We start from the raw sequence: 18,061 nt of genomic DNA on the forward strand, positions 1-18,061 counted from the left end.
GGTATTACAATTATAGCCGTTCTGGTACCTCCAGGGGCATTTCTTATTGTTTCGATCGCCGAGGGATCAAAACGTGCACAAATGTGCGATTGCACAAACGTGCACAAATGTGCGATTTTGCGCTTGCACCCAAGGGTGGAAAAAAATTGCAGGAACTTCACAATTTTGTTTGAAATAGAAAATATTATTTTGTAGCAAATTTTGAAAAAATTGATATTTGCGTTCGTTGGGATCGTAACTTGTGTTAAAAATTTCATAAATAACAAATATTTAAAATAATTATTTTTGTTAATTAATTTTAACTAAAAATTATAATTGTCTTAACCTTATTTGTATTTTAACTTAAAATATTAGTTTTTTGTATATTACTTTGTGCATTTTTAAATGCAAATATAGTAAGTGAACTTAAAGTATTTGTTTGGAAAGTTTTGCACCAGTTTAAAAAAAATAAAAACATATTTTAGGAAGATTTTTTTATGCCCAAAAAATATGAAAGATTACGAAAGATTAGGAAAATATTTTTTTTTGAATTTTTTTTTGGTGTATTTGTTTAATAAATTTTGCAACAGTTTAAAAAAGATAATACAAGAGGGCCACAAATAGATATTTTTCTTCTACAGAAATATGTATTCACTTAAGTAGAGTTTCTAACATTCATTAAAAAACGCGAAAGATTAGGAAAATATTTTCTTGAACAGGTAGCAGGATTTTAGCGCCCTTTCTACTGTGCTAAGTAAGCAGAGATATAATTTAAGTGATAAAAATATTTCAGCAATGTTATTAATAAGATTAAATGTTTTATGTCAGGAATCTTGCGATATTTTATTATAACATTACAAACCTTTATTCCAATTTTTTTTAAATTATCACACACCTTTTTACCTAAAATCAAACCTAAAACTAAACTGACTTCTTATTTACTGTCAAAACCAAAAGGTTGCTAGATTGATTATATTACAACTCGGCCATCCTGATATATTGATTGACCACAATTATCCAACGAAATATCTGGCCTCAAATTTTGGTCAGGGCCCGTTATCCATTCCCTTATTCGTGCAGCCTCAACAACGCCATCATATGGCATTTGCGTAATCTGACAATTGTCTACATCTCGCAAAACATAACGATCGTTAGGCAAAACCTTATGTATGACGTACGGACCTCGATATTTTTCAGAAAATTTTTTGTTTTTTCCGGCAGTGGTGTCTATATGTCGAATCACAACAAAGTCACCCTCAAAATATTTTTTTGGCGGTTTACTCTTCTCTGTGAAATATTTAAAGTTTTTTTTCTGGGAGCTATCAATATATCCTGCAGCTTCCTGGCGCATTTGTTCAAGATCTCTAACATGTGCTCTCTGTTTCTTTTCGGATAAATACTCTGTCAAATAATCTATTACTTCGCCCTTTTGATCTACATCGAATAAAAGTTGACTTGGTGTCTGTTTAGACGAACTATGTGTAGAGTTGTTAATGGCAAATTCTACCTTTGGTAACATCCTCACCCAATCGGCATGATTAATTGGGTCAGTCATTTTACTCAACATGGTTTTTAGAACATGATTTACTCTTTCAACTTGGCCATTGGCTTGAGCAGAGGCCACCGCGACCTTAACATGATTGATATTATGCTTCAGTAAAAATTCACTAAACTCTAATGAGGTAAAACATGTACCTCTATCACTTATTATCCTTTTAGGGCGGCTGTAATTTTGAAAATACTTTTCGAGACTAGCTATTACTTCTTTGGTACTGGTTGACTTAACTGCAAAAAGTCTTACAAACTTAGTGAATGCATCAACAACTACAAATAAATGTTTTCGCACAGGTTGAATTGATGGCAGAGGCCCAAAATGATCCACATGAATAGTGTCGAACGGAACAGGTTTTTTTGGAATGTTGTAAAGATTATGTTCATTTACCCGTGCTGGCGGAGAACACATTATACAACGCAGACAATTTTTAATGAACTTCTCTATCTTTAACTTCATGTGGCGGAATCAATAGTTCTTTCTAACTTCCTCGTACGTCTTATCTATTTCTTGATGGCACATTTTTTCATGAACGAGACGAATAACATTGTCTTCCATTTCGGCTGGAACATATAATTGTAAATTATTATCTGTTTTTACTCTAAAAACCAACCCATCTCTTAGCTCGTATCCGTCAACAATTTCGCTTTGCAATTGCTCTCGTAATCTTACAATCTCGCTATCGCGGTTTTGTAAAACCTGTATATTGAAATCTAAGTCTTCCTGCTTAGCAACAACCACCGTTTTACATGGAATTCCTATCATACCATCATAGTCTTCAATAATTTCATTAGGCTTGTTAGATTCAGTATCATTATCATCTTCAGAGTAGGTACACATTACAAATTTATTTTTAATTCTCGTAGAGTAATCTTCCGTCTCTGTTTCTTCTCCTTTAAAACATCGACTTAATGCATCCGCATGACTCATTGAAATACCGCCTCGATGTTGTATCTTAAAATCAAAGTGCTCAAATAAAAGTGCCCACCTTGCTATTTTTGGACTGATGTTTTTCTTTTCAAACGTTAGTGATAGTGCACTGCAGTCAGTAACTATTTTAAATGGAATACCTCTGAGATAGTTTTCAAAACGATTGAGAGCATGCACAATGGCCAAGGTTTCTAACTCGAAGCTGTGCATTCTTGACTCCTCTGGTGATGTTGCTTTGGAATAGTAACATACCGGATGAAATTTTGTCGCTGCAAAAGTACTGCTCCAAAACCTAACTTGCTAGCGTCAGTGTGCAATTCGGTTTCTTTAGTGTGATTAAATATGGCCAAGACAGGTGGTGTTATCAACTTTTGCTTTAATAATCTAAACGCTTCCTTACATTTCTCATTAATGCAAAACTCAACACCGGTCCTAAGGAGGCGCTGCAGCGAATATGCTATTTTAGCAAAGTTTGGAACAAATTTGCGAAAATATGAAAACATTCCTAGACATGAACGCATGTCGTGTAATGTCTTCGGCATTGGGTAGTGCATAATCGCCTTCAAATGAGAGCTGTTTGGTAAAATACCCTTTTCACTTGCTTGATAACCCAGAAACTCGGTGGTCTCACAAGCAAACTTACATTTACTGAGATTTAACTCTAAACCGACCTCAGCCAAACGATGAAGCACCTGAATTAATGCATGTATATGTTCCTCTAAAGTTTCGGTTGCTACTTCAATATCATCCATATAAACAATAATTTTACCTTGTGCAATTAGATCTTGCAGTTTTTGATGAATAAATCGCTGAAAAACAGCAGGAGCGTTTTTTAATCCGAACGGCATACGATTGTATTCGAATTGACCAAGAGGAGTTACGAAAGACGCATATTTTCTTGAATCTGTCGCAACCTTAACCTGAAAGAAACCATTTCTAAGATCTAATGTCGTGAAATACTTTTTACCGCCTAGGTGTTCCAAACATGTTTCAATTAATGGCAAGGGATAATTGTCACGAATTGTATTCTTGTTGAGAACTCTATAATCTACACATTTTCTAAATACTCCGTTCTTCTTTCGTACCATAACAATTGCAGACGCATATGGTGAATCACTCGGTGTAATTATTTTTTTCTTCAACAAGTCACTTATTATTTTCTGTAATGCTTCACGCTCCTCAAAGGATAGTTTTCTTGGTGCAAAGTGGAAAGGCACGTCAGAGGTCAGTTTTATATTAATTTCATAATTTTCCTGCCTGCCTTCATAATGTGAATTCAAATAATTTAATACAACTTCTCTTATTTCCTCGACCTTGGATTTTTCTAACATAGGATTAATATCAATGCTATTTGAATCTGTATCAATATTAATCGTCATCAGACTCCTAAGTTCATTTTCAAAAGGATTAATTTCATTTTGTTTCCTATCAGATGCCCGTGCGTCGCTAGTCGCACTACATAAAACAAACTTACTTTTCTCCATTACATCAGTGAACAAAGCGGATCCTGGAACATTTTGTTTAAACTGCGGGGTGGTAGAGGAAAATTTCAACTCTCTTATATTTTTTTTATGACTGTTTACTAAAATTTTTAAAACAACTTGAAATTTTTGCAGTGTCTCGCCCCAGTAGAAGCGGGACAGGTAAAGTATTATCTGGTACTACAAACAATAACACTTTTTCACATCTATTCTTAAAAATCATCATACAACTTATTTTACCATAAGTTTTAATTTTAAATTTTCCAAGGCCATAATATTGGGTTTCATCTGTCTCCTCTTGAATTGCTACTGGGACGGAAGATTTATGTATTAAGCTAATTGAGCTGCCGGTATCAAAAAGATATAAAACAGTTGTGGTTATGTTACGCCCACACTTTGTATCATCAAAAACAACACTTACGTAATTCATAGCCTCAAGTGCAGATGCGACATCATCGACAATATTAGTATCTTCTGCACAATCCATGGTCATAGCAACAGAGGTAGCACTTTTAAGTTTCGGTGTGTACTTTGGATTCGGGCATGACTTGCGATTATGGCCACTCTTCCAGCAGTTATAACAACCATTAATCGGTCGCTCCTCGTACAGACATGTTGGACGACGGTGACCAAATCTAGAACAATTAAAGCAGCGGTTTGCATTTTGCGTTGGATTGTCAGCAAAATAACCAGATGAAAGTTTCACTGTAGTCTTCGTTTCACGGTTGGCATCTTGTTTATTGGCTACACCACGCACAGCCTGCCGTTGTTCGAACATGGCAACAGCACCCTTTAGTTCATTTAAATTCTTAGCAGTGTTAAACAAAACGAAGTCTGGAATACGATTACTTAAACCTTCTAATATAAAAGCAACTAATTCCAACTCCATAACATCGCTGCGGTGAGCAATAGATTCCATTTCCATCGCATAACGGTGGACACTCTCTGTTGGCTTTTTAGTACGCATGCGAAGTGCCTGATAGACCTCCTGACGGCTAATTGTTCGTCCAAACTCACCAATAAGTTTTTGCTTTAACTCTTCATACGTCAAATAACCTCGTGTTAGTAACAATCTCGCAGCACCAGTTAACGAATTGCGCAACGCCAATAATTTAAATAAGTCATCTGCACCAACTTGTTCAAAAATTTGTTCCAAGTGACGGAAAAAGTCATGAACTGAGTATGTGCGGTCTTCTCCGCTAAATTTTATTATAGCATGCTCAATATCTTGGAAATGTATTTTATGCTGTTGTATTGGTTGCACACTAGTACCAATTCATTTCGGTGTTCCATTTCCTCAATTTCGCACCGCAACCGAAGAATTTCATGGCGACGGCGTAAATCAGCAAGCTCTTGGTCATGGTCGTCATGCACAGCATTTCTTTCAACTAACCTCTCACGGCTTGCGGAGTCTCCAAAGGCGGCAATTGTAGAGGTAGTGACAGCGGTAGTGACGACTGAGGAGGAGCTAACAGCGGTTTGTTTGCTGAGGCCTTCAACATTACTTAGACGACGAGCAATACAATCTTCCAGCGTACTTCGATTATCTGCAAATATTTGTCGCATCCGTGCAGTAGTTGCTCGTGGCTGAACCTCAATGCCAACAGCCGCTAAAACATCTTGCAACTCTGAGCGATTCATGCGATTCTCCATATCAAATTTAAAATAACACGAAAAAAAATAATTTTTATTTGATAAATCCCACTTCTGAAGTTTTTATGTCAGGAATCTTGCGATATTTTATTATAACATTACAAACCTTTATTCCAATTTTTTTTAAATTATCTCACACCTTTTTACCTAAAATCAAACCTAAAACTAAACTGACTTCTTATTTACTGTCAAAACCAAAAGGTTGCTAGATTGATTATATTACAAATGAAAATTTATTTCAAAAAATATGTAATAAAAATTATATATTTTATAATAAGAAATTAAGATATTAAATTATTAAATTATTTCAATAACCTCGTTAAATTTAAGCTGTAATTAAAGTTAAAAAATTAAGTGAAATCTAATAACAAAATTAATTTATCTTGTTGTAAAAAATATTTAATTTGCTTTTTATAACCTTACTAACGAATCTTAGTGTACAAGTTACTATTAAATAAAATTTTATGAAGTAGTCCAAAATTGATATATTTAATTTTTTCAAAGTACGATCCGAAGAACCGATCCTCTTTACTTATAACATTTCGAAACAAATACTCTTTCTCTATTAAATTCATGTACCTATTTAATATAACAAAGTTTTCAAGTACATTGTGGAATTAGCTTTATTCCCATGTTTTAAATTAATAATCCTTAAAATAATAAGTAATATAAGCAATAAATGTAAATCTAATAATAAATTCAAAATTAAAATATAAATACAAAATCATTTCTTCAATAAAATATTTCCTATTAAGACCAAAATTAATACAAATCAGTTTTACGTACTATTTTGCTGCGATATTTGTCATAATATTGTGCGCTTTTAACTCATCATTTCACACAAATGTGCAGTAGACATTTCGTCTCCGCACATTTGGGTGCATTTTTATTTTCGAGGGTGCACACAAAATGTGCTCCTTGTATTCTTTTCTGCACACGCTGTGTGCGAAGGTAAGCTGGCTGCCGCACACACAATGTGCTGTGCGAAATAACTTCGGCACAAACAACGTTTGCGTGTGCGAGTTTTATGCGTTTTGAAATGTGCGTTTTGTTTGTGCACACAAGATGTAGCATTTAAGAATTGCACAAAAATTTTCGCACACCACATTTGTGGTGTGAAATTTTATTTAGAATCGCACAACATTTGTGCGTGGTGTTTTGCATTTTTGTGCACAGCACAGTGTTTTTCTGAACCCTGCTATAATCGAAGCATCGGTTACCTTCATGGTACTCTAGTTGTTGCCAGTACCATTTTAGTGATCCCCCAGTCAACAGACAATGGAAGTCCGTAAAAAGTTGTTGATCTGTAACTGAGTGTTGTTCTTTCATTCTCTCGACTCTGAACACAAAGCTTTCTACTGTCATTTCTTTATTCGAACCGTCGAACTTCAAATGCCACCGTTCTAGATCCCTCTTTCTATTGGAAATGCTAAGTGCTGCTCCCGCTGAATCTCCTGGTTACCTAAGTGGTTTCGCGTGGTCTGATTAGATCTTTGCTCCATTTCTTGTAGACGGTTGTTTGAGTTATGACTTCCATTTTCATCTCTTGCATGCAGTTCGATAAAAACTCTTGTTGCTGCCTCATCATTACAGCTACTGAATTCATTATTTATTCATTTTCAGACTTGCGTCCTGTATCTGTACCTGTTGAGGTTTCTCGATATTGATCTTCCCCTTTACCTTTCATATTAGCTGGCTGATTCATTTCACTACTTTCCATTAACAACAAATGGTCTATTTTGCTGTCAAAACTCAGTGACCTTTGGATATTATTTTTTTCAAAATCTTTTTCAGCTTGGGTTATTTTCCTTATTTTTGGCCTTCTATTTATGCCTGAACTAACTAATTGAGCCTGCTCACTACTACGTGCTTGTGCAGTTTTGTCAGGTACCGCTTCTAAATCGGTTACTTGTGCTGATTTCGTAGCTTTTCGTATTTTGGCCCTAGTTCCGGTACTACTTGCTAACATATCTACTAACTCTTCTGCTGATTTGAGCTCCATAGGAACTATTTGCCACTCTTACTTAAATTTCTTGTTATCGGTAGAACTTACTTGTCTATTACTTGTAGAATGGTACAAAAATAAAAAAAAAAATCCTGTTTGTTCCTCTAAGGTGAAATAAAAAAAATTTTTTTTCTATATAAAATTTTAATATTAATTTAATAATTATTCAATAAATGAAAAAAACATTCAATGAGTATCACGTCTCAATTTAATACCGATCCCTAATAGAAAATGTATGCGTGATACCAATTAACTGTAAGCCTCACAAACCTACCGAGATTTCTATTGTTTGGTAGCATTAACTGTTTCATTCGTACTTGTTCAGACCCATACTTCATTCACTCATACCCGCTTTCTAATATTTACCCACACAATAGGTAGGTTACCTCAAACAGAACTCTACTTGAATCTCTGTTGTAGCAACAATTTACTCAATTTCCCTGCCTCACACTATACTTATTCAGATTTAGTTTGTAGCAGAAAAAAACTCTAGTTACTGAATAACACACACAATATTTCATACCTATTACCTCAAATCAAAAACTCTTCTCATACTCTATTATAGCTATAGATTTAAAAAAAACAACAATTTTGACCAAAGCCTCCTGCCTTAAACTTAATCCCATCGGTATTTTAAAGTCGTAGCAGAAATCAACGCCAATTACACTTTCTATCGCAAACACAACTGTTTTACTTTCAGTTTGTGTCGTAATCATTAGAGTAAAAAAAAAACTCACCTACTACCTAAAACTAAACTCCTCCGGAGTTTTAAGTCATAGCCGTAGGTTACAAAATTCTAAAACAAAAAATATTTATGCCTTCTACCTCACATAAACTTTTACTAAATTTTATCGTAGCTGCAAGCAAAAAAAAAAACAAACTCAAACAAATTACTAACTATTCTCTAACTTTGTCATCTTGTCTGTCTGCCAAGCTATATGTTTGCACACCTTGATATAGGTCATAGCTTCCTTCTCCATTGGAAATTACAAGTCCTAAGTACATTCACCTTAATATAAACATCTTTTTCATCTTGCATAAAGATTCCAATAAAGATGATATTTGTTTTTGCCTATCACTATTGCTAATTGTTCGCATAAATCTTAAAAATAATAAAAAAACTTTTGTTAAAAATAAAAGAAAAAAAAATCGCACAAAAAAATTATTTGCGCTCTGCCAAGAAAACAAGTACCTGCAATTGATGCAACAACAATTGCAAGGTATTCCATTCTCCGCTGGAATATCATTTTGGATGAATTATGCGTATTGGGAATTGATCACATTTTTATGTTTAGTTTCCGGGCTTCTTTACACATGACGTGAGTGTCAATTAAAAATTATTTAATAAAAATAAAATTTGTGCAAAAAAATAAAATTTTAAACGTGTTGATAAAAAAAAAACAAAAAAAACCAAAACTCTTAACAAAAAAAAATGTCGCGGAAAACATTAAAAAACTTTAAAAAATACCTCGGAGTGCCATGCACGCGGCGCGGTGGTAATCTTTATTAATTAAAGATTATAAAAAAATCTTGAAGGTCGGTGCACGTTTCTTTGTTTGTGAAAATAGAATCTATTTTAAGAATTTAAAAAAAAACTATGTTTAAGGTGAAATTTAAACAAAATTTTTGGTTGTCAAGTCCTCTTTGTCTGTACTGTCTGCATTGCCACTTGTTGAGGCAACCATCTTTGGTTTGCTGTTCATCTGTCTATTCTATCAACTATATATATATATAAATATCTTTTAAAAAAAATTTTAAAACTTTTTAAAACCTCTCTCTTTTATATATATATATATGTCTATTATAGAGGCGAGACGTCGAATGGTTCAGAGTGTTCACTGAACACCTTAACAAAGCTTCCTTTTTAGATCTTTTTTTTATTGGGTAAATAATCTCGCTATTTTGCTACTTAACATTTTTTATAATAACTTTTCCAAACATATTAACATATACACAAAACGTACAATACAAACAAAATCACACATACATATGTTAGTTACACCCAACATTACTTATAATTAATAAAAAAGAAAACACATTCCTCTTAAAATATACTAAGGTTCAGAATAAAAACTGCACCGCGCTGCTTACAAAGCATGCAAATCAAATAACATTCATATTGGGACTATGTTTAATATTAAATAAACACAAAACATACAAATAAATATAAAAATAAAAGAGCAAACAAGCCCCGCAAAATATGTACGTAAAATAATCATAACTCTTAAATTAATGCGTGCAAGCGGTTCAAAAGTGAACCTCCAATGTTATGCAAAATAAATACATAAGAGAAAGGAAATAACTGAGCGAAAATCGCTTTACATTTGACTAGAGGTTCAGTCGACTAAACTGAACCCCAACTTCATACAAAGCGTGCAAATACAATCAAAGTCATGGTTGCCGTTATATATGAGCAAATGGTTTCTTACTCTTATGTAGAGTAAGCAATTTTATACTAGCAAATGGAAAAGTAAAGAAAAAAATTAAAGAAATTTGAAGTGAAAAATAATATTTAGAAATGAATTAATGTGTGATTAAAGATTTGATTCAAATATCTTTTTTTAATCTTCTGAAAAAAAAGTTTTAATTCATAAAATGAATAGACCAACTCCAGAAATGAAGAATTTGGTACCTGATGTAAAAATGTCGAAATGTGTGGTAAGTCGCCGTTTTCCTACAGCTATTTATCATAAAAATCAGTGGATCACTGGCTGCGAACATTTAAATAAATTGTTTTATTGGTTTAAGGACAAAACTCAGGAATAGGGGGAATACGTTATAGTTGGAATTCTGTTTTGATCAAATTGTGAACACCTTGCCAAAAAGCTGACGCCTTGCTACTGGTCTATTACATTATTATAGATTGTATAGATATATCTATAATATTATTATTTTGTTATTTATTACGTCTTTTATTTCGGTCCTGTCTTCGTATTAGTGTCTCGTTTGGCGCAATTTGTTGTGTCCGGTTTTCGGTGGGCGAAGTAAATAGGCTGTGAACGTGAAGGTGGTGACATGGTGGCCAGCCCGGTATGCTCGCCGACTTTGGGGGGTGGTTTTTTTTCACGTTCATTAACATCCACGGACTACAACAAAAAAATTCATGTCACCTATTGGATTTGGAAGGAAACCACTCTTCAACTTACATGCATTCTATTTTTCCCTAGGTACTTCCACCACCGCCAAATAAATAAATCCTAAGCCTGCATTATTATTTGAGTTTTCCAACTTTTATTTTTTTTTCTTTATTCCAATCTTAAAACTAACTTAACTTAAAACTAACATAACATGACTTCTTGGTTTTTTTTTTCTTTAAACTTATTCTTTTTTCTTGATTTCACTTAAGTTTAATACAATTTTTTTTTCTATCTTTTGTTTGTATTTAAAATATCTAAAATTTCATGTAATTCAAACCTTTATAATAATTAATAATTCTACTAGTTAAATGTTAACACATTAACAAAACATTCGTATTTATGTATACCCAAATTAAGAGAAGGTTTATCGTACGGTCTTTTTCTTTTGATATTACTGAAGTTGCTTTCTCTATAATTTCAGCTTTTTTTTTCTACTGGTCTCTCTGCTGTTGACGTCAACTGGCGACGAACCTTAAAGTTTATATTACAACACACGAAAAAAATATATCCCCTTACTTAATTCTTTCTCTTAATTTCGGTCTATATATTAAATTTATTTTATCTTAAATTTAATTTGGATATATATTAACAAAAATTTTTTTGTTTTTTTTTTCGTTTAATTACATTGCATAATAACGAAATATATATATAATTTACTAAATCAAACTAATTTAATAATTTTTATAAATAAATAGATATGTGTAATAAAAAAAAAATAAATGTATATAATTCATTTAAAAAAAATAATTATACGTAATCGCAAAGCAAAATACACCAAAATCAACGGGTTCATTACGAGGTGTACAGGAATTCTGATCTTATTTAACCTTTGAAGGTACTATTTACGGTAACACACGCGCAGTCCATAAACGTCTATGCGATCATGTCTTTTGCCACCGTAATCTTCAAGTTAATGCATTGGGCTGTAATTATATTAATAAAGGTGACTTATCTGTGAATTCTTCGGTGATGATGATATTATAGATGATGGGGTGATAATCTGCTGTGATGTGGTTTTCATGATTCTGGCGACTGATGATGGTAGCTGATGCTGCTCAAGCGAACAGTTGCTGATGTCAAGGTGTAATCTCTGCTGCACAGACGACTGGTGGCTTTCCTGCTGTTTTAGCTGAGTTAGCCGAAAAATGTCTTTCCAAAGTCAAGGTTTATCGATTAGATTGTGTGTTTATTTAATTTGCACTAATTATGCCAGGGAACAAAGTGTTCTTTATAAGTCCTGGGTTTATGGATTCGATTGTGTGTTTATTTAATTTGCACTAATTTTACCAGGGAACAAAGTGTTCTTTATAAGTCCTGGGTTTATTGATCTAATTGTGTGTTTATTTAATTTGCACTAATTTTACCAGGGAACAAAGTGTTCTTTATAAGTCCTGGGTTTATTGATTTAATTGTGTATTTAAAATTTGCAATCATAAAAATAATTTCAACTTTTCAAAGTTTCACAAACAAAATTCAAAAATACTTTGCATCACAACTTTTTTTTCCAAAACCTTCGCAGCTAAGTGATAGTTCAAATTTCCTCGCAATTTTGTTGAGTTGCTCTATATATTCCAAATTGTCTTAACAGCTGCTATCTGTTATTCTTCGGATCCGTTTTTGCTGTACTTTCAGCAATTAACACTTCAGTTAGATTTGCTTGCTGTACGTTGCCATGCTCCTCTTTTCTCTTACGGTATATACTCAACTTTTTTCTATACGAGGTCACCACCCTCTTTCTCTTTGCTTAACTCCAATCGAGGTGAGTATTTGCTGTGTTTGGTATGCGCTTGTGTCAATACATTTGTTACGTATAATATATTATATTTAGTTTAGTTTATTAAAAAAAATTTTCTTTCTTTAAATATTTTTTCTAACATACCTATAGGCTACCATAACAGGCTCGATATCGTCGATGTTATATCTCTATATATGGTAATATGGAACGGGCTCGTAAAAAAAAATAGACTGGTAGACTGTTGTTTGCTTGTACAACGTGTGGCCTCGACCCATACCTTCAGTTACAGAGTTTCATCCTTTACCGACTGATCTAGCCAGACATTTACCATAATTGTTATGATCCGATTTCTACTCCTTACTGACAAAAGATGTCCTTCGCGTGGTATACCCCGATGCTAACCCCATTCATGTTTCCTAAATCGTATAGCGAAGAAACTATTGCCTTTAAAATCACGCACTTCACGTTTTTCTTTCCTAACTTCGCGTTATAACCATCAGTTCTTTTACTTTGTCTGAAGTTGCGTCTATACACTAATTGCCCCGCTCTAAACTGAATTTCCTTTTTTCGTTGATTATACACTCTTCCAGATCTCTGGTGAGCTGCTTTCAATTCTGCTGTCAGTTTCTCTCGCATCAATAGTTGTTTGTCTGTCGCTTCTAATATTTCAAATTCGGATTGTTTAATGGAGCTCAGCTTCCTCATTATCTCATATGCTGCGCCATGCTGAATCATATGTGACCCAAACACTGCCATTTATGGTTCCATACCTATCGAGCTGTGTTTCACACTTCTGAGTGCAAATGCTGCCTCACTTACATACTGATCCCAATTACATTGGTGTTCTTGTATATAAGAACGAACGATCTGAAGTACTGACTGATTTACTCGTTCGGCAGCATTGGCTTGGGGAGAATAAAATCCAGTTCGGATGTGTTTCACTCCATATTTTTGCAAGAATGACTTAAAGGCTTCTGAAATAAATTGTTTCCCGTTATCGGAATGCATTATTTCTGGTACACCAAATGTGTGAAAGACATCAGCCTCAAGATACTTTATCATATTCTGGACTGTAGCTGAACGCATCAGTTTGAGAAATACGTATTTTGAGAAGTGGTCTAGCCCTACAAAAATCACCGTATTACCTGTGTTAGTCCCAGGGTAAGGTCCCATGAAATCCACATACAGACGTTGGAACGGTTTTTCGGTTATCGTTTGCATTCCCATGAGTGGTTTTCTCATTCTATATGACACCTTAGAAGTATTACAAATCTCGCATTCTTTTATCAATGTTTGAACGTCACCAACCATTCCTGGCTAGAAATATTTTACCTTTAATTTTGCCAAGGTCTTTTGCATCCCTCCGTGTCCAGATGATGGTGATACGTGTACTCGTTCTGCTAATGACCATCGCAATTCAGATGGAACCCATAATTTCCAAGTGCTCTCCTCTTGTAGTGGGTCGCCACTTCGAAAATCTGTTCTTTTATGCACATAACCTTCTGAAGTACACAGGTCAGGTAAGCGTTGTTGTTCTTTGGTCACCATTTCGTTGAGTGCCTTATATTTATCAGTTACAAAGAAAGGTGAGTTCTTAGTGTATATTGAAGTCAAATTCCTGTAGTTTCAAGCTCCATCTCGCTAGTCTGCCTGCAAATCACGCTGGTTCATCAACCATTTGAGACTCGCATGGTCCGTTATGACCGTAAATGGAACTCCTTCAACATATGCTCTAAATTTGTTTACACTGAGTACTGCCGCATAACATTCCAGTTCTGTCACACTATAATTCTTTTGGGCTTTGTTTAGTTTAAACGAAATATATGCTATCGGTTGCTTATCTCCAGCAGCATTGTAAATGCTGCTAACTTAAATTTTGGAACAAGCATTGACCTTGTTCCATATTATCATTTATAATGTAAAAATCACATGGCATTCCACAAGAATAACAGAAATTTAAGTGGAATGGAGATGGACACATGCTACCTGCATTATGGTTACTCGTGATCGTTGTCTCGTGGTAACGGGTTTCAATTCTACCTCCAAACGTGTTTTGCCCCTTATTTCTCTGTTGTAACTGCCCACGCTGTTAATTTTCGCCTTGTCTGTTCTGTGGAGAACTGAAGTCTTCTAAATCCCATTGTGAATGTTTGTCTACTTCAGCCTTATCTACTTCTTCATTTACGATTTCACTAATGTGCCTACCTCGGAGCTTGTTTTCTCTGCGAATAGTAGACTAGCTATTCCTGGCTTAACGTTATTTTTTATAATTGTCGCCAACTCCACTTCAGGAATTTTCTTTCTCAGTTTGAACGTCAGGCTATGTATTGTAACGACACTTTGGGTGACGTTCAAAAATTTTTAGTTTTTGCTGGGGTATCCTCAGCCGTCGTCCAGAGCCGAGACAATTTATTTATAGTTTCGCTGAGACGTTGTTTTAGAAGAAAGAACGTTATTTATATATATATAAATTATATATTTTTATTTATTTCATAAAAAAAAAGACTTATTATTAACAAAGTATAATTAAACAAATTCAGCATATAATAAGTTATTATTCACTTAAAGCATTCTTTTGTTTTTTTTTTCTAAATTAAAAAAAAATATGTATGGATAGCCGTTGACGACAGAAATTATTATTCCCCAGTGTGTAACTCGTTAAAAGATTTCTGGCAGGACAGTGTGACGTTCTAGGTCCTCTCCTCTGTTGTTATAAAAAAAACAATGAATACCTTGTACTGTAAAAGAAATCATTTGGCCGAATGAGCCAGGTTTAAAAATAATATACATAAGACTACGTTTGGCTGAAGGAGCCAGGTTTTTGTCAAAATGTGCCAGGTAACCAATAGGCCAGTGTACTTGTCTTGGATAAGTAAAATTTCAAGTCTTTGGTAAAATTTACCAGAAGGCTCAATGAGCCAGAGTACTTGTTCCCTTACTTGTCAAAAACCAAGTCCCCTATTACATGAAATGTTCCTCCTTTTATATCGAGCATACCGGAGCTTTTTGGTGTAGCGCACCGGTATTACTTGCTGTAGTTCACTTCGCCGTGAAGTTGAATTTTTTGTGTTCTGCTGTGTACTGCTTGTGTCTTTTCGTGTTTGCTTGTTTTCCTCTTCTTTTACTTCGCCGCGACTTTGAGTATTTACTACGCGTAGTGTTTTTTTATTTCGTGTGTGTTTTTTTTTCTCTTTAATTTATATTTTATTATTAAAAATAAAGTGTATTAATAATTCAAAACAAGGTATGAAATATACATATATATTTTGTGAATTTAATATTATTCAAATCTAAATGTGAAAAGAAAAGAAATAAAAATTAGAAATAATACAAAAAAAACTAGTGTTGATGTGCTTAGTTGCTGCCGGAGTTTGTTTTGTTTACGTGTATAAAAATAAAATCGTACAAGCATGAGTGTTAAATTATTTTGTGTATTATTTTATTTATATATATTTTAAATAGATATTTGTTTAATAATTAAACGTGTTTTCGGTAATAATTGTTCAGTGTTGTTGTGTTTAGAATTTCTTTACAAGTTTTTTTTGTTTTCATTCATAAAATTTGTAACAAACAAATTAAATTTTTTCGTATATTTTTAGATTTTGCACATGTATCGATGCCCGCGGCACGTTGGAATCGAGGATCACAGGTAATGTCCATGATATTTTAAATAAACATTTTACACCATATAGAGAGTTATTTTCTCTATATGGTGTGTAGCGGTGGTAGTTAGTTTACGAACAGACTTTATTTTTTCTTCTTCTAGCTAATATGTAGCACAAAAATTTATTGTAAAAATTTATGTCGTTACATTTCCCTCCTTCTTCAGAGAGTGAAAAGAAGACTAACTCTCATGTATTTTATTTCATTAAGGATTTAATAACGTGCGTAATTTCTGCTATATTATTCCTTTCCATGATATTGTTTAATTTCGTTGACGTGTACTGTTTTCCTGGTTATATTCCATATGATACATACTATTACCTGTGTGATTAATATTCCTCTCAGAATGAGGCTCGATTTCTCTTTCTAATCTTTGGACTCTTGAAAATTTTGTAGTAATCATCTTGGTTTTTGACATGATGATGGTCATCCTTTCGTTTTAATGTGCCTAGACGTCTTACGAGAATTTCTGGTTTGTTTCCTTTTGTGCTTGGTTGAATGTCGTTCCATTCCTCTTGTGGTGACCATGGTTCTTGTTGACTGTCGCGCTTGACTTTATCCTTTGCTTGAGTTTCTTGACTTGGTAGTCCCGTATTAAGTTTACTATCTGAAACATTGATATCTAATGGGTCTAATGAATTCGTAGGTTGTACTTGACGATTGTTCGATACTGGCGGTACTGTAGTAGAATTCCTCTGTGGCGATGTAGTTGATGACGAAGATGATGATGGACCAGACTGGTGATTATCTCTTGGTGGTGCTTCTCGTTGTGCTTGTTGCTGATTAACATGGGGTGGCGGCTGCGGCTCAAGTTCCTTTGGTTGTAACGATGATTTGAAATTACTTTGCGAATGACACTGTGGCGTTTGCGATGATGATTTTAAATTACTTTGCGAATGACTCTGTGGCGTTTGTGATGATGATTTTAAATTACTTTGCGAATGATTCTGTGGTATTTGCTGACTGATTTAATCGTTCGGCAGCATTGGCTTGGGGAGAATAAAATCCAGTTCGGATGTGTTTCACTCCATATTTTTGCAAGAATGACTTAAAGGCTTCTGAAATAAATTGTTTCCCATTATCGGAATGCATTAATTCTGGTACACCAAATGTGTGAAAGACATCAGCCTCAAGATACTTTATCATATTCTGGACTGTAGCTGAACGCATGGGTTTGAAAAATACGTGTCTTGAAAAGTGGTCTAGCCCTACAAAAATCACCGTATTACCTGTGCTAGTCCTAGGGTAAGGTCCCATGACAGACTTTGAAATGGTTTTTCGGTTATCGTTTGCATTCCCATGAGTGGTTTTCTCATTCTATATGACACCTTAGAAGTATTACAAATCTCGCATTCTTTTATCAATGTTTGAACGTCACCAACCATTCCTGGCCAGAAATATTTTACCTTTAATTTTGCCAAGGTCTTTTGCATCCCTCCGTATCCAGATGATGGTGATACGTGTACTCGTTCTGCTAATGACCATCGCAATTCAGATGGAACCCATAATTTCCAAGTGCTATCCTCTTGTAGTGGGTCGCCACTTCGAAAATCTGTTCTTTTATGCACATAACCTTCTGAAGTACACAGGTCAGGTAAGCGTTGCTGTTCTTTGGTCACCATTTCGTTGAGTGCCTTATATTTATCAGTTACAAAGAAAGGTGACTGCAAATCAGCATCTAGATTGCGAGTGTCTTGTGTTATCTCGTCAACAAACATCGTTCTTAGTGTATATTGAAGTCAAATTCCTGTAGTTTCAAGCTCCATCTCGCTAGTCTGCCTGCAAATCACGCTGGTTCATCAACCATTTGAGACTCGCATGGTCCGTTATGACCGTAAATGGAACTCCTTCAACATATGCTCTAAATTTTTTTACACTGAGTACTGCCGCATAACATTCCAGTTCTGTCACACTATAATTCTTTTG

The 18,061-nt window shown here is 34.3% G+C and overlaps 1 protein-coding gene across 1 annotated transcript; it reads right to left on the minus strand.

The window, feature by feature from the left end:
* Positions 1-949: 949 nt before the first annotated feature.
* On the minus strand, positions 950-1,942 carry LOC119666048. Its single transcript, XM_038075316.1, has one exon. It carries the CDS (start codon positions 1,940-1,942, stop codon positions 950-952), a length of 993 nt encoding a protein of 330 aa, XP_037931244.1.
* Positions 1,943-18,061: the final 16,119 nt, after the last annotated feature.

This window comes from Teleopsis dalmanni, chromosome 1 (assembly GCF_002237135.1).
Source record: "Teleopsis dalmanni isolate 2A chromosome 1, ASM223713v2, whole genome shotgun sequence".
NCBI lineage: Eukaryota > Metazoa > Arthropoda > Insecta > Diptera > Diopsidae > Teleopsis > Teleopsis dalmanni.